Source organism: Pelophylax lessonae (assembly GCF_965119305.1).
Source record: "Pelophylax lessonae genome assembly, chromosome: 7".
In the NCBI taxonomy this organism is placed as follows: domain Eukaryota; kingdom Metazoa; phylum Chordata; class Amphibia; order Anura; family Ranidae; genus Pelophylax; species Pelophylax lessonae.
Window position 1 is genome coordinate 96,350,360 of NC_138774.1, and position 18,481 is coordinate 96,368,840.

At 42.5% G+C, this 18,481-nt stretch overlaps 1 protein-coding gene across 1 annotated transcript in view; it reads left to right on the forward strand.

Moving 5' to 3' along the window:
- Window positions 1-3,558: 3,558 nt before the first annotated feature.
- Window positions 3,559-18,481, forward strand: part of LOC309560512 (uncharacterized protein) — a 48,674-nt gene continuing 33,751 nt past the window's right edge. Inside the window, exon 1 of the mRNA XM_082264143.1 lies at window positions 3,559-3,670. Within this exon, the coding sequence (XP_082120269.1) occupies window positions 3,613-3,670 (58 nt within the window). The 5' untranslated portion in view covers window positions 3,559-3,612. The remainder of the gene's footprint in view (window positions 3,671-18,481) is intronic.

Below are 18,481 nucleotides of genomic sequence, written 5' to 3' on the forward strand. Positions count from 1 at the left end.
CAGGTAAGGAAGCCTCAAGCGTCCTGTAAGACCCAGTGGGCGGGCATTGCCTCAATGCATCCTGGGAATGGGAATAAATCCGGAGGGGGCATGTGACAGGGTGTCTTTTGGTGGGAGCAAAGTCCCAGGAGGAGGTGGATGGCTGTCTCTCCTCCTGCTGAAGTGAGGAAGGTGGTCCAGGCGGTCGGCCTGGGGACCAGGGGTTGCGCTGTGCTGCAGAGGATCCAGTGTGCTGACCAAGTGGGGCTGCTGGGCAGAATACTTCTGGAAAAACAGTATCGGGACTACTTAAGAATCTGCCCAGGGGATCTGCCTAAGAGAGGGGACCACTCCAGAGGGGTCAAGGGGATCAAGGAGCCAGCTAACCCAGAGTGATACAGTAAAGGGGGTGCAAACTTGTCAAGCCCTGAAGATTAGAGGGTAAAGGGGGTGCCAGGAAGGGCCCTGAAGTTGTTCAGCAGTACAGTCTACTTTAAAGGATAGCTGCCTCAGTAAAGGAATACCTCAGGAAGCTAAAATTTCTCTTTCACAGCCAAGGGCAAAGTGAAGTAGCGGCCTAGCCGTGACTAGCTCAATCAGCGTTAACCAGCGTTAACCAGCGCTAACCAGCATCATTCAGCATTTTTCTTGATAGTCACTGCTTATTGGGCATAGTTCAGTTCAGTTGAAGTATCCCACTCATCCCTTCTCCTATCCAAGTTCCTAATAAAACATAAAAACCAAAGAAACTGGACTGGTCCTTTTCTGAGGTAAAAACACTTGGAAACATGTCAGAATGTTCTACTGTTGCTAGTGGTAACCCAGGGGAACCCATCACCAGAAGCTCCCTTGGGAGTAGTGCTACATTTAGGGGCTCGTCCGGGATGTCGCCCTGGGTTACCGGCCTGGCTGCTAATGGCAACGGCCGAAGAAAATTTTCATAAATGTCATTTCTGTGTCCGGGACTTTGTTCTAATATTCAATCCAAGTGTGAGGCCTGCTCTACAGGAGATAGGGAGAGTGGGATGAAGATAGAAGTGCACTTTGATGGTTGCCTGCGGCAACACAGAAATTTCAGTTAGAACTGTAATATGGCAGGAATCTTCTACCTGAACTATGAAGTGTACAGTAAACCCTCTCCATTGTGGGGGTTACGTTCCGGACCCACCCGCGAAAAAGTGAAAATCCGCGAAATAGAAATACCCTATTTAAATAGGCATGTTTTTATAACTTTCACTGTACTTTTAAAGAATTTTAAGGTCTTTAAACACACTTTTAAAACAATAGAAACACATTTAAACACATAAAAGATACTGAGAGACAGAGCAAGAGCAATGGAACACACAAAAATATTTAATTAACAATGATTTAATTCGTAAAATAATATTAATAGGTCTTACAGAAAAAAACGCAAAATACCGGGACCGCAACAACTGAACCACGATATAACGGGGGTTTACTGTATACCTCTGTGAAATACTGGGAGGCGGGAAAAAGGCCTTTGATGGTGAATAAGGACTGTATCTGCTTGACAGGAAAAGGTGCAAGTGTGGACCTCTACTGCAGACACCCACTGTGTTCCCAAAAGTATAAACAATATATTTATATAAATGGTGTTGAGCTAACTCTATAGTAAATCAATACATAGAAGGGGGGTTGCTCTGGGGACCCTTATGTAAGGTGGAGAGGTGATCCTGGGGACCCTTATGTAAAGGGGGGGGGGGTGACTTTGGAGGCCCTGGTGTAAGGGGGTGACTGTGGGGACCCTTTTCTGGGGGGGAGACTGGGGGGACCATTATGTAAGGGGGTGACTCTGGGTACCCTTATGTAAGGAAATATACTCCAGGGACCCTGCTTTTGGGGGGGCTCTGGTGTCCCTGATGAAAGCAGGGAGTGGGAACTATGGGAAATTTAATTTTATGTAATGAAATGCAACACTATCAACAGTTAAAAATAAAGTCCAATCCAAATCAAAGAAATGTATCAAAAAATCAAATGTATCGAGAAAAATCCTCAAGCACCCAGTGCTTCTATTGACAAACTATCAAGCTTCTTGCGTGAACAATGTATCAAACTTCTTGTGACAAATAATTCACCACTAGTCTGCTCACCTTCAGCTATATAATAAAATGCATTTCAGTATCATCAGATCAGTGTTGTATACTCCAGAGACAGTCACCTCCTTCTTCCAGTACCCAGATATTTAGAATCAGCTTTTCCTCCAGACTCTTCCTCCTCCCACGAAGTCCACCGTATATCATATGGTACAAACAAAACCAACACCATAGTGTTCTCCGTATTAACAGTTTTATTGTCCCCCACTCATTTAAAAACACTTATAAGAAATAAAACAACATGCGCTTGTATAGTGCTTTCGACACACAGCTCACCACTCTAGAATCGACTGTAGCGGTGACGTAACATACCAGACTCAGCTCCTCCTTCCTAGATGCATTGTGCCCTCCTATTGGGCTTCCTCAGTAGGTCCCTTGATGAAAGTGTGGGACTTTGGGAATCCTGATATAAGTGGGAGAGTCTTGGGACCCTGATGTAAGCAGGGGCTCATCAGACCCTTACGTAAGGAGGAGGGGGACCCTGATGTAAAGGGGGACTTTAGGAACTTGAACTTTAATGGAGTGACTCTATGGTCCTTAATGAAAGGGGGGGGGGGGTTCTGGGGATCCGGATATAAGGTGGGTGGGTCTGGGGACCCTAATGTAGGGAGGGGGATTTTGGGGACCCTAATGTAAGGCGGGGACTATGGGGACCCTGATGTAATGGGGCGGGGTCTGGGGACCCTGATCCTGATGTAAGGGGAGGAACCCCAGAGACCCTGATGTGAGGGGGGGGGATCCTGATGTGCAGGAAAGAGTATCGCATATGCAAATTTGTATGCCTTTGCTCACTGCTTGTCTCAATGCTTATTCCAGAAGTCTGCACAGGGCCTGGCATCTCTTTCAAATGGATTTTCATGTTTGCAGAATCTTGTATGCCTAACTTAGCAAGGACTGCAGCTTTTCTTATTAGAACTCTGTGTTAATAGGTTTTTGCTTCCTTCAAGCAAGTTCTGCATTCCCATATAAGTCTATAGGGGTGCCAAAGTAGCTTGAAGATGGTCAAATGCAGATCAGAGGATAAACTGCAAGCCAGTTGCATCTGTTCATGAATTCTGAATGATCTCCAAAAACTGATGTCAAGTTGATGCATCAGCAAAAGCCTGAAACCTGTCAAAAGGCCCTAAGACTGATTATTTAATTAGAGTCCAGACAGACCATTCCACTCAGCAGTCACTTTTATAAAGAGCTTTTTAAGGTCTACATCAACAGCCCCAGTAAAGAAAGTGAGGGTCTGCAGTTAAACTCACTGTGAACACATTTCTTCTTGATTCTTCTCATTTTTTGCCATGGGGGGAATTCCAATTTGCATATTGCACACATTACAAGAAGAACATCCAAAATTAAAATCTATGCAGGCACACCCATTAATTGCCCTAAGTGTATTCGGGGTGAGGTTGGGTAGCACCTCCCAGCTATCTGTTGCAAAATAACTGGGAAGATATTTTGGAACGTGGGAAGCAAGAAGACAAAACATTTGGACTGAGCAAGAACACAGGGCACAAGGTGACTCCCCAAGATGAGGAAAGAAAATCGAATCCTATTTTTCCTCGTCGCCTTACTGCAATGCTATATTGGTAAGGATATCTGTAGGGCAAGAGGATGACTGCTACTGTTGCTGTCTGTGGTGTGTCTCTGTTCTACAAAATGTAACATAGGGACAAACTGAACACATGTCTAGGAAATCTTGGGAGATCATGATGTTGGTTTACTGTGGCTGTAATAATTGTTTTTTTCTTCGAATTGGCATTACTATAGCGAAGCTAAGAGTGTTCTGTATAATCTGAACCCACAATTCTTTGAAATGCATTGCCACCTTTGATAGCTATATGGGACGATGTGGTGAAAGGAGTTCATCATTACTCCCACCAGTGACTACTCTGGAAAGTTTTGATTGCAAAGGGTAGCAATTCCTGGCGATACCCAAGAATTAGTACTACATATAACCTTTAAGCAGACACTAAACTTCAAAATAAATCTTTAATGAATGGTCTCCTTCCAAAATTGTCTGTAGACTGGTTACCTGTGGTTTCAAATGAAATCAGAACTCCTGATCTGTATACCTGTGCCAGGTTAGTGAATCAGAAAGCATCAAAGCCAATGGATCAGCATGATAGTAGCAGCTCAGCAGTGCCAGTCCTTGCAGTTTTCGCAGTACAGGTTTCTTTTAATCAGACCTTGCACCCAAATGAAAGGCCAGCTTTTTCCATATTGGCCTTTTCGCATTAGAAAAAAAAAATGGTAGAGAAAAGTAAAAAAAAAAAAAAACACTTCCTCTACACTTACTTCTGCAGAGGAGAGAGTAACATAACAATCCTTCTGACACAATCCTGAGAATGCTAAGTATCCTCGGCATACCCAATTGTATTGGGATAAATGTAAATGGTTCAAAGTGTTTGTCCAGCCGAAAATTTTTTAGTTTTGGATAGAGTGCAGAAGGATTAGAACACATCAGATTTATACTGCTTTTTGCTCATATCCCATCCTGTTGACAATGTTTTTCCAGATAGGAAGTGAGAGAAATTCTCCAACAGCAACACAGAAAGAATTAAAAAAAAGAAAAAAAATGTTTTTGTTTTAGTAGTAGAGGGGGTAAATTTAAAACTCCTGTCAGATTTTAAATTCTTTAAGCGTCCTGGTTGCAGAGCTCCCCTTATTTCATTGTCAGCAGAATAGGAGGTGAGGACGGTCACCGCTGAGATGAATGACATCTTCCCTTGGCCTTTCTTTCGGGTTTGCGAGCTCCGGCGAAGTAAGCATATGTACGGGGGCCCTCGGTTTCCTAGCAAGAAGCTCTGAAGGTCGGGTGGGGTATGCCGGACCTTCAGAGCGCATGCGCCAGTGATGTCAGCGCTGCATGCAGGGTGAATATCTCCTAAATGGTGCACGTTTAGGAGATGTTCACCTTACCTACAGATAAGCCTTATTATAGCCTTATTATAGGCTTATCTGTAGGTAAAATAACAAGTTTTACTACCACTTTAACTTGAGATTGTTGACTGCTAAACTAAACTGTTGGAACATTAATATGAAATGCCATTTCATGTAGCTCTCAGCCACTTGTCACCTAAATTGTTAATGTTTTCTTATGTTGCATCCTATTTATAGAGACCCTTTCAGGTCTCCAAACAAATTGTTCCTGTGAGAGAAATAGTATTAAATTCACCTCTTCATTTCTTCTACCTCTATTCCAGGGTGGCAACCCCTGTCTAAGGCATTAAACACATCTGGTAGGATCAGAGGTCTGTGTCCCTACTACATACTGATGAAACCACAGCAAATGGTAGGGGGACACAGGCATCCAACACTCCCAGAAGTGTCAAATGCCAAGGAGACCTAGGGTTCATTTAGACATGCAAATAAACCTGAATGCTGATTAACACACCCAATGTGTTAAGACATGTTTTTTTATGAGTTTTGATGCGTTTTTTTTTTTAAAAAAAAAGCTTTTCAGACACTTCCTCTTATTTGGTTTTCAGTTTTTGTCATCTTGGCTTGTAGTGTTTTCTAAACGCATCTCAAACGTGCTATAAACACCATAGAAGCATTTATGGCACGTTTGCAGCGCATTTACATTGACATCACTGGAAGTGTTTGGAGAGTGGTAAAGCCTACCAAACGGAACATTTTGTGGTCAATTTTGGTGTGATACAGCACAAACGCAACCACGTGAACAACACTGGCCTCTGTATACAGAATTGTGACAGGCGTTTGTGGGCTTTAAAAGTGCTCACGAAAAGGAAACACCTGCTTTTAAAGCTAGTGTAAACCTATCCTTATAGAAGTTGAAGAACTGCAATGGAGGGGAATTAGGAGAAACAGGCTGGGAGGTGTGTGTAATAGGACAAAAGAGGAAGGAAATGTTAGTTGGGAAAACAACTAATCATACCAGAAAAAAGGTGGACTTTCAGAGGCACATAATGAGATGAATTAACATGACTCAAACTATATATATATAAAAAAAATATTTAACCTTTATTGATTACAGAGTTTAAAATAGTGAGAGGTAAAATGCAATATACAAGGAAAATAAAAAATTGACTAAAAACAAAGCCAAGAGCATGTAACAGTGATAAATAACAATAAGTATGTATAGAACAACTGGTTCTAGATTTCAGATGAATACTTGACTATTTGAAGGATGTGCTTAATTAACAGGTTTACGCGTTTCGCGATGAGCTTCGTCAGGACTTTTTTTTTTTAATCAAAACAGTTCTTCTCTGGTAAAATGTGGTGGAAGAAGCCTCCCGGGTGGGCACAGAAAGTCAACAAGAGGGAGGGTGCCCTAAATGGACGTTGAGTCTCAAGGGTGTAACCTGTACTCCAAACCTATCTTGGTATTGAGGCTGGAGAGTATAATGCAAATAGAAGTTGAAGTGGCAATGGCCAGCAAACTGATGATCCTCCTAAATATTAAGGCGCATCCCTTCAAAAGTACATATGGTAGTCTCAGGATATGAAAACTCATAAGCGTAAGTAATACCAAGTAGTTTGGAACCTAAACCTAACCAGGTAAGGAAGCCTCAAGCGTCCTGTAAGACCCAGTGGGCGGGCATTGCCACAATGCATCCTGGGATTGGGAATAAATCCGGAGGGGGCATGTGACAGGGTGTACAGGGTGTCTTTTGGTGGGAGCAAAGTCCCAGGAGGAGGTGGATGGCTGTTTCTCCTCCTGCTGAAGCGAGGAAAGTGGTCCAGGCGGTCAACCTGGGGACCAGGGGTTGAGCTGTGCTGCAGAGGATCCAGTGTGCTGACCAAGTGGGGCTGCTGGGCAGAATGCTTCTGGAAAAACAGTATCGTGACTGCTTAAGAATCTGCCCAGGGGGTCTGCCTAAGAGAGGGGACCACTCCAGAGGGGTCAAGGGGATCACGGAGCCAGCTAACCCAGAGTGATACAGTAAAGGGGGTGCCAAGTTGTCAAGCCCTGAAGATTAGAGGGTAAAGAGGGCGCCAGGAAGGGCCCTGAAGTTGTTCAGCAGTACAGTCTACTTTAAAGGATAGCTGCCTCAGGAAAGGAATACCTCAGGAAGCTAAAATTTCTCTTTCACAGCCAAGGGCAAAGTGAAGTAGCGGCCTAGCCGTGACTAGCTCAGTCAGCATTAACCAGCGTTAACCAGCGCTAACCAGCGTCATTCAGCATTTTTCTTGATCGTCCCTGCTTATTGGGCATAGTTCAGTTCAGTTGAAGTATCCCACTCATCACTTCTCCTATCCAAGTTCCTAATAAAACATAAAAACCAAAGAAACTGGACTGGTCCTTGTCTGAGGTAAAAACACTTGAAAACATGTCAGAATGTTCTACTGTTTCTAGTGGTAACCCAGGGGAACCCATCACCAGAAGCTCCCTTGGGAGTAATGCTACATTTAGGGGCTCGTCTGGGATGTCGCCCTGGGTTACCGGCCTGGTTGCTAATGGCAACGGCTGAAGAAAATTTTTAAAAACGTTATTTCTGTGTCCGGGACTTTGTTCTAATATTGAATGCAAGTGTGAGGCCTGCCCTACAGGAGATAGGGAGAGTGGGATGAAGATAGAAGTGCACTTTGCTTGTTGCCTGCGGCAACGCAGAAATTTCAGTTAGAACTGTAATATGGCAGTAATCTTCTACCTGAACTATGAAGTGTACAGTAAACCCCTCTCCATCGTGGGGGTTACGTTCCGGATCCACCCGCAAAAAAGTGAAAATCCGCAAAATATAAATACCCTATTTAAATAGGCATGTTTTTATAAATTTCACTGTACTTTTAAAATAATTTTAAGGTCTTTAAACACACTTTTAAAACAATATAAACACATTTAAACACATAAAAGATACTGAGAGACAGAGCAAGAGCAATGGAACACACAAAAATATTTAATTAACAATGATTTAATTAGTAAAATAATATTAATAGGTCTTACAGAAAAAAAACGCAAAATACCGGGACCGCAGAAACTGAACCGCGATATAACGGGGGTTTACTGTATACCTCTGTGAAGTACTGGGTGGCGGGAAAAAGGCCTTTGATGGTGAATAAGGACTGTATCTGCCTGACAGGAAAAGGTGCAAGTGTGGACCTCTACTGCAGACACCCACTGTGTTCCCACAAGTATAAACAATATATTTATGTAAATGGTGTTGAGCTAACTCTATAGTAAATCAATACATAGAAGAGGGGTTGCTCTGGGGACCCTTATGTAAGGTGGAGAGGTGATCCTGGGGACCCTCATGTAAAGGGGGGGGTTGACTTTGAAGGCCCTGATGTAAGGGGGGTGACTGTGGGGACCCTTTTGTGGGGGGGGGGGTGACTGTGGGAACCCTTATGTAAGGGGGTGACTCTGGGGATCCTGATGTAAAGGGGGGGGGGTAACTCTGGGGACCCTTATGTAAAGAAAGATACTGCAGGGACCCTGCTTTTTGGGGGGGCTCTGGTGTCCCTGATGAAAGCAGGGAGTGGGAACTATGGGAAATTTTATTTTATGTAGTGAAATGCAACACTATCAACAGTTAAAAATAAAGTCCAATCCAAATTAAAGAAATGTATCAAAAAATCAAATGTATCAAGAAAAATCCTCAAGCACCCAGTGCTTCTATTGACAAACTATCAAGCTTCTTGCGTGAAAAATGTATCAAACTTCTTGTGACAAATAATTCACCACTAGTCTGCTCACCTTCAGCTGTATAATAAAATGCATTTCAGTATCATCAGATCAGTGTTGTATACTCCAGAGACAGTCATCTCCTTCTTCCAGTACCCAGATATTTAGAATCAGCTTTTCCTCCCGACTTTTCCTCCTCCCACGAACTTCACCGTATATCATATGGTACAAACAAAACCAACACCATATTGTTCTCCGTAATAACAGTTTTATTGTCCCCCACTCATTTAAAAACACTTACAAGAAATAAAACAACATGCGCTTGTATAGTGCTTTCAACACCCAGCTCACCACTCTAGATTTGACTGTAGCGGTGACGTAACATACCAGACTCAGCTCCTCCCTCCTAGATGCATTGTGCCCTCCTATTGGGCTTCCTCAGTAGGTCCCTTGATGTAAGTGTGGCACTTTGGGAATCCTGATATAAGTGGGAGAGTCTTGGGACCCTGATGTAAGCAGGGGCTCATCAGACCCTTACGTAAGGAGGAGGGGGACCCTGATGTAAAGGGTTGACTTTAGGAACTTGAACTTTAATGGAGTGACTCTAGGGACCCTAATGTAAGGGGGGGTTCTGAGGACCCGGAAATAAGGTGGGTGGCTCTGGGGACCCTAATGTAGGGAGGGGGATTTTGGGGACCGGGGGGAAATCCTGATGTGCAGGAAAGAGTATTGCATATGAGAATTTGTATGCCTTTGCTCACTGCTTGTCTCAATGCTTATTCCAGAAGTCTGCACAGAGCCTGGCTTCTCCTTCAAAGGGATTTTCATGTTTGCAGATCCTTGTATGCCTAACTTAGCAAGGACTGTAGCTTTTCTTATTAGAACTCTGTGTTAATGGGTTTTTGCTTGCTTCAAGCAAGTTCTGCATTCCCATATAAGTCTATAGGGATGCACAAGTAGCTTGAAGCAGGTCAAATGCAGATCAGTGGGTCAACTGCAAGCCAGTTGCATCTGTTCATGAATTCTGAATGATCTCCGAAAACTGATGTCAAGTTGATGCATCAGCAAAAGCCTGAAACCTGTCAAAAGGCCCTAAGACTGATTATTTAATTAGAGTCCAGACAGACCCTTCCACTCAGCAGTCACTTTTATAAAGTGTTTTTTAATTTCTACATCAACAGCCCCAGTAAAGAAAGTGAGGGTCTGCAGTTAAACTCACTGTGAACACATTTCTTCTTGATTCTTCAGATTTTTTGCCATGGGGGGGAATTCCAATTTGCATATTGCACACATTACAAGAAGAACATCCAAAATTGAAATCTATGCAGGCACACCCATTAATTGCCCTTAGTGTATTCGGGGTGAGGTTGGGTAGCACCTCCCAGCTATCTGTTGCAAAATAACTGGGAAGATATTTTGGAACGTGGGAAGCAAAGAGACACAACATTTGGACTGAGCAAGAACACAGGGCACAAGGTGACTCCCCAAGATGAGGAAAGAAAATCAAATCCTATTTTTCATCGTCGCCTTACTGCAATGCTATATTGGTAAGGATATCTGTATGGCAAGAGGATGACTGGTACTGTTGCTGTCTGTGGTGTGTCTCTGTTCTACAAAATGTAACATAGGGACAAACTGAACACATGTCTAGGAAATCTTGGGAGATCATGATGTTGGTTTACTGTGGCTCTAATAATAGTTTTTTTCCTGCTAATTGGAATTACTATAGCGAAGCTAAGAGTGTTCTGTATAATCTGAACCCACAATTCTTTGAAATGCATTGCCACCTTTGATGGCTATATGGGACGATGTGGTGAAAGGACTTCATCAGTACTCCCACCAGTGACTGCTCTGGAAAGTTTTGTTTGCAAAGGGTAGCAATTCCTGACGATACCCAAGAATTAGTACTACATATAACCTTTAAGCAGACACTAAACTTCAAAATACATCTTTGATGAATGGTCTCCTTCCAAAATTGTCTGTAGACTGGTTACCTGTGGTTTTAAATGAAATCAGAACTCCTGATCTGTATACCTGTGCCAGGTTAGTGAATCAGAAAGCATCGAAGCCAATGGATCAGCATGATAGTAGCAGCTCAGCAGTGGCGGTCCTTGTAGTTTTCGCAGTACAGGTTTCTTTTAATCAGACCTTGCATCCAAATGAAAGGCCAGCTTATTCAATATTGGCCCTTTCGCATTAGAAAAAAAAATGGTAGAGAAAAGTAAAAAAATAAAATAAAACACTTCCTCTACACTTACTTCTGCAGAGGAGAGAGTAACATAACAATCCTTCTGACACAATCCTGAGAATGCTAAGTATCCTCGGCATACCCAATTGTATTGGGATGAATGTATATGGTTTAAGTGTTTGTTCAGTCTCTATTCCAGGGTGGCAACCCCTGTCTAAGGCATTAAACACATCTGGTAGGATCAGAGGTCTGTGTCCCTACTACATACTGATGAAACCACAGCAAATGGTGGGGGGACACAGGCATCAACACTTCCAGAAGTGTCAAATGCCAAGGAGACTTAGGGCTCATTTAGACATGCAAAGAAATCTGAATGCTGATTAACACACTTTAAATTTTCAGACACTTTCTCTTATTTGGTTTTGAGTTTTTCTCATCTTGGCTTGTAGTGCTTTCTAAACGCATCTTAAACGTGCTATAAACACCATAGAAGCATTCATGGCACGTTTGCAGCGCATTCACATTGACATCACTGGAAGTGTTTGGAGAGTGGTGAAACCTACCAAACAGAACATTTTGTGGTCAATTTTGGTGTGACACAGCACAAACGCAACCATGTGAACCACACTGGCCTCTGTTTACAGAATTGTGACAGGCGTTTGTGGGGCTTTAAAAGTGCTCACGAAAAGGAAACACCTGCTTTTAAAGCTAGTGTAAACTTATCCTTATAGAAGTTGAAGAACTGGAATGGGGGGAGATTAGGAGAAACGGGCTGAGAGGTGTGTGTAATAATTTCCTCTGACATTTTAATTTGTTTAGACACCTGACAAGGTATCTTCCGATGTAACAAAATGATAATATTCCGTATGTAGCACCCTCCCAGGTAGGTGCTATGTAAAGCATTGAGTGGCCCTGTCTGCTTATCAGGAGGGTCTGATCTGTTAGTTAGCCTGTCAGATGCTTCCAGGTGTGACCTGTTGAGTCTGGGGAGTCTCCCCACTGTATTCGATGAGGGATCTTGCTGGACAGTGGAGGAAACCTAACCAATAGCACACCAGGGTTTATGACTGTCCCAGTGGGCGGACATTGCCGCAATGCATCCTGGGATTGGGAATAAATCCAGGGGGGGCATGTGACAGGGTGTCTTTTGGCGGGAGCAAAGTCCCAGGAGGAGGTGGATGGTTGTCTCCCCTCCTGTTGAAGTGAGGAAGGTGGTCAAGGCGGTCGGACTGGGGACCAGGGGTTGAGCTGTATCGTGAGTACTTAAGGATCTGCCCAGCGGTCTGCCTAAGAGAGGGGACCACTCCAGAGGGGTCAAGGGGATCAAGGAGCCAGCTAACCCAGAGTGATACAGTAAAGGGGGTGCCAAGTTGTCAAGCCCTGAAGATTAGAGGGTAAAGGTGGCGCCAGGAAGGGCCCTGAAGTTGTTCAGCAGTACAGTCTACTTTAAAGGATAGCTGCCTCAGGAAAGGAATACCTCAGGAAGCTAAAATTACTCTTTCACAGCCAGGGCAAAGTGAAGTAGCGGCCTAGCCGTGACTAGCTCAGTCAGCGTTAACCAGCGCTAACCAGCGTCGTCATTCAGCATTTTTCAGTGCATAGTTCAGTTGGAGTCTCCCACTCATTCCTTCTCCTATCCAAGTTCCTAATAAAACATAAAAACCAAAGAAACTGGACTGGTCTTTGTCTGAGGTAAAAACACTTGGAAACATGTCAGAATGTTCTACTGTTGCTAGTGGTAACCCAGGGGAACCTGTCACCAGCAGCTCCCTTGGTAGTAGTGCTACACATAGTTAAAGGCAAAACGTCAGAGAAAGCAAATGGAACCTCCATTTACCCCTGTGGGAGTGCCTCTGTGTAGGGTGCATGTAGGGCGTGTCAATGAGGAGTTTATGTCAATCAACATACTTCATGTGGCTGTCACAGTAACTGTTAGCATAAATTGTGGTTGTTGCAATAACTGTTAGTATGAGCTGTGGTTGACACAATAACAGTCAGTGGAAGCTTCTATATGGTAAAATAATCCATCAATGTTCTGGAAATTTAGCTAACTTTGAAGTAGAGCATAGTTTCAAAGATTTAAAAATGGCACATATCCATCAAGTTTGACCAAATGAGCATAATTTTGCAGCATCATACCCAGGGATTCTGACTTTTGGGAGTTGCCCTCAGCTGATAACAGCTATCCTCATAGGTTCCATCTAAGCTGAATTCAAAGGAAACATCTACTTGAGTAATATGAAAGCTTCCATTGCTGGTTTCGTTTTCTGACTAGTTGTCATGCTAAGTCATAGTTACATAGATAGTCAGGTTGAAAAAAGACACAAATCCATCTGGCTCAACAAAAAAAGCAAAAAACAAAAAACAAAAAAAGAAAACACAACCCTACAATCCCATATACACAATCCTATACCCACAGTTGATCCAGAGAAAGGTGAAAAACCCCAGCAAAGCATGATCCAATATGCTACAGCAGGGGGAAAAAAATTCTTCTTGATCCCCCAAGAGGCAATTGGATATTCCCTGGATCAATTTTACCTATAAATATTAGTACCCAGTTATATTATGTACACCTAGGAAAGAATCCAGGCATTTTTTAAAGCAATCTAGTCAGCTGGTCAGAACCACCTCTGGAGGGAGTCTATTCCACATTTTCACAGCTCTTACTGTGAAGAAACCTTTCCATATTTGGAGACAAAATCTCTTTGCCTCTAGATGTAAAGAGTGCCCCTTTATCCTCTGTGATGACCTTAAAGTCTCTCTCTCTCTCTCCCTCCCTCTCCCTCTCTCTCTTTATCAAAATTAAGCTTCTTTTGCCACATAGTTGCCCAGTGAAACAGTGGCTTGTAAGCTGGAGACATCCTGTAAGGAAGTTATTCCACTGAATAGGTTGGTGTCATCTGCAAGCACAAAAACTGTACTTTTAATCCCAGACCCTACATCATTTATAAATATATTAAAAAGTAAGGGTCCCAACACTGAACCTTGGGGTACGCCACTGATGGCCTTAGACCATTCAGAGTAAGAAACATTAACCACTACTTTCTGAATTCTATCTTTTAGCCAGTTTTCTATCCATTTACAAACTGATCTTTCACAGCTTGTAGACTTTACCTTACACATTAGCCGTGTGTGGGGAACTGTGTCCAACGCTTTTGCAAAATCCAAATATACTACATCCACAGCCACCCCCCTGTCCAAGGTTTTACTTACCTCCTCATAAAAATAAATCAGGTTTGTTTGAAAACTTCTGTCTTTCATGAATCCATGCTGTCTGTTGCCTAAAATATTTTTTTTCCAGCAAGAACTCATTTATGTGGTCTTTTATTAAACTCTCCAGTATCTTCCAGACTATAGAAGTTAAACACTTCAGCCCCGGAAAGTTTTACCTCTTTAATGACCAGGCCATTTTTTCGATTCGGCACTGTGATGTTTTAACTGACATTTGCGCTGCCGTGCGATGCCCTACCCAAATACAATTGATGTCCTTTTTTTCCCACAAATAGCTTTCTTTTGGTGGTATTTGATCACTTTTGCAGTCTTTCGTATTTGCGCTATAAACAAAAAAAGAGTGTACATTTTTAAAAACACCAATATTTTCTACTTTCTGCTATAAAACATTCTCAATAAAAATTTTTTAAAAATCTGATTTTTTTTATCACTTTAGGCCAATTTTTATTCTGCTACATATTTTTGGTAAAAAAAAAATCCCAGAAAGCGTATAATAATTGGTTTACGCAAAAGTTATAGCGTTTACAAACTACAGGATAGATTTATGGACTATTTTTTTTTTTTTATTAGTAATACCGGCGATCAGCGCTTTTTTATCAGGACTGCGACATTGCGGCAGACAAATCTGACACGGGGTGACACTTTTTGGGGACCAGGGACATTAATACAGTAATCAGTGCTAAATAATATGCACTGTTACTGTATTAATGACACTGGCAGGGAAGGGGTTAACACTGGGGGTGATCAAGGAGTTAAATGTGTTCTCTATATGTGCATACTAACTGTGGGGGGGGGGGGGGGGGTATGAATTGAACAGAGGTAGAAAGAGATTGGTGATTGAGCTTAGCTGAATCACACAATCTTTCCATGCCTCTCTGACAGGGGAGCTGTCTTACATTGTTTATATTCCAGACAACTCCCCTGTCAGTTTTGTCGAAGCGGCGGTGGGGATCGAGCCCGCTCCTCCCCCGGCCTGCCTCCCGTTGTGTTTAATCAGAGCGGGAGCGCCACTCTGGTGGCGCGCTCACGGCGCCAGAACTGCGTGCACATAATCACGTAGATCTACCTAGCCGCCCTGCCGTAGTAAATCTGCGTGGGGCAGTCGAGAGTGGTTAAACTAACAGGTCTAAAGTTACTTGGTAAAGAATTTGATCCATTTTTAAATATAGATACCACATTGGCCCTACTCCAATCCAGTGGTACTATTCCAGCCCTTAAAGAGTCCCTAACAATGGCTTTGAAATGACAGAGCTCAATTATTTTAGGATCCGTGGGTGGATGCCATCTTGTCCTGGTGCTTTATCCACCTTTATTTTGTCTAAATATTTCTGGACCATATCACCTTTGAGCCATTGCGGATCATTTGGGGCTGTGCCAAATCCAATACCATCCCCATTATGGTCATGAGCTCCCCAATGCTCTTTTGTATACACAGAGCTGAAGAAATTATTTAATACATTTGCCTTTCCTTTGTCCCCAGCAACTCACTCCAGATTATTCTGGAGAGAGCCTACATGCTCAGACCTGACCTTTTTACTATTCATATATTTTAAGAATTTTTGGGGGTTTGTCCTACTATCTTTTACAATCTGTCGTTCATTTTGAGTTTTTGCGTCCTTGATTTCCTTTTTACATATTCTGTTAGATATTTTGTAACATTTATAGTATTCCTTCATTTTTATATTTTTTAAAAGCTCTTTTCTTATTATTTATAGCTTTTTTTAACTTTGGCCGTGAACCACATAGGTTTTATTTTTAGCCTTTTAAACTTATTGCCCATGGGAATGTACCTTGCAGTGAGTTTGCATACGGTCTTTTTGAAGAATTCCCTTTTCTGTTCTGTGTTCATCGATGCCAATATTCCCTCCCAGTCTAAGTTTTGGAGAGCAGCCCCGATCCTTGGAAAATTGGCTTTCTTAAAGTTAAGTGTTTTTATATTTCCCGTATGCATTTGTTACTTACAGCTAACATTAAATAAATCATATTATGGCCACCGCTACCCAGATATTCTTTTATATGAATATTGGTAATAAGCTCTGCATGGTTTGAGAATACTAGGTCCAGCAGAGCATCATTCCTAGTCGGGGCCTCAATAAACTGCACCATAAAATTGACTTGTAATAGGTTTGTAAATGTTTGCCCTTTAACTTTTCCAGCAGTGTCATTACTCCAGTCAATGTCTGGGTAGTTAAAATCCCCCATTAATATCACTCTCCCAGCCCTTGCAGCCCTTTCTGTCTGTGCAGGATACGGAGTCTCCACCTCCTTATTAACTCTGGGAAGTCTATAACAAACTCCAATGATAACCTCTGTATTACGCACACCCATATACATTTCCACTGATACTGCTTTAGTGTAATGTTCTGGTACCTCTGGTACCCTTATTCCACTTTCCAATTCAGTGTATGCGTCCCACCATTCTCTTCTGGTAGGTGCGCATACACCGATGCTGTCATCACTGAGCGCCGCAGAGCGGCTATTTCAACCGCTGGCGTTCTCACTCACATGTTCGTTCAACCGTCATGGTTGGATCGTCCCTGCCTGAAGTCAGCATACCAGATGTTACTCGCTCCTGTATCTCACTACCTGAACTTGTTCCATATCTGATCCTGTGTCTCGCCACCCAATCACTCCCGGCATGCTGCTTTCACCCTTCACTCTTCAACCTGCCTTGAAGCTCATATGCTTACAAGCGTACCTCGCTGTCGGAACCTCGCTACTGATCCCTGTATCCTGCTACCGGATCACTCGCTCATACCGAACCTCTCTACTACTGCTTGCTATTAGTGATAAGTACCCCGCAGGGGAATCCTCCATAAACCTTCCTACTAAGCTTACACTATCTAGCTCTGCATATTAAGGACTGTTACTATCATCTGCACTATTATTTAGATTGCTAGCTCTTGAGCCTACTAACATCTATCCTTGCACTGGGTTAGTCTCTCCTGTATGTCATCTGCTATCCTACCACCTACTACCATACATGATTGCTAACCTATCTGCATCCTACCTGTTACCATCTATACTCTCATGAACATTTCTCTCAAGTGCTGTTCACCTATTGACACTGTTCATACCTGTCTCTTCAGCTCATCACCACTATACTGCTATATACATCTATCACTCCAGGAACATCTTATTGAGTGTGTATATTTGTATGCTGAATCAGACAGACCACAGTGATGAGTCTTGGGAGTTGGAATTGGTATTTCAACGTATCTCTACATGACTGCTGAGTGGAGTTTTTCTGCAGCTGCAAATCCATCTTGTTTCAGAAAACGCAGGAGCGTTACATTTAGCCTCATCACACTCTCCATCAACTAGGTCCTCTTTTACACTCGCTTTGAGATAACTTCTCACATAGTCACATTTTTCACACTTATTTTGCATATTTTTTATTTTAGTACAAATAGTACCATTTCCAATGGTTGTTTGTAACATGGGAACCTTCTTATCCTCTGCCATAGCTCTCCCCCAATCTTTCCCCTGTTCTGCCCAATTATATTCTAATTCACCCTCCCCCTCAATCCTAGTTTAAATACTCCTCCAGCCTTCCCATAAACCTCTCCCCTAACATTGCAAACCCCCTTTCCTTTAGGTGCAAACCATCTTTAGCATACAGGTTGCACCCCAATGAAAAGTCAACCCAGTGCTCTAAAAACCCAAATCCCTCCTTCTTACACCAGGTCTTTAGCAATGCATTCAGCTCTCTAATCTCTCCCTGTCTTTCCTGTGTTGCGCATGGCACAGGCAATATTTCAGAGAATATCACCTTGGAGGTCCTTCTCTTCAATGTACAGCCTAGTTCATTAAATTGGTTCTTAAGGAGCCTCCACCTTTCACATACAGTATTCTGTCATTGGTTCCAACATGGACCAAGCCTGCTGAGTCAAGTCAATGGCTTTGGTAATTCTAAGTCATTGTATTGGAATGGGTATGTAGATCAGGAGCTATGACTTGACTGATCTGTGAGCTTGTTCTAGGTCAGTGACTTGGGACAAATTGAACTCAGGCAGGTGCCACTTTTAGACTTAGGTTATCATTGGCTACCTAAAAAAAAAAAAGTTTCCTTTAAATTAAAAGTTGCTCCTCTTTTATTTCCTTTAAACTCTGTGCCTGTATGTCAGGGGTATTCAACCTTTTGACTTTAATGGGCTATATTGGAAGAAGAGGAATTGTCCTGGGCCACACATAAAATACACTAACAATAAGGATAGCCGATGAGCAGAAAAAGTTGGGCAGATCACAAGTTAACAATCACTGATATATATATATAATGTACCTATCTGAGTAATAAAACTATTTTTTTTTTTTTAATATTTTTTATTATAAAAGTAAAAGAGGGCTACATAAAACTAGTGCGACATTTAAAACTGTTTTTGATAAACTAAT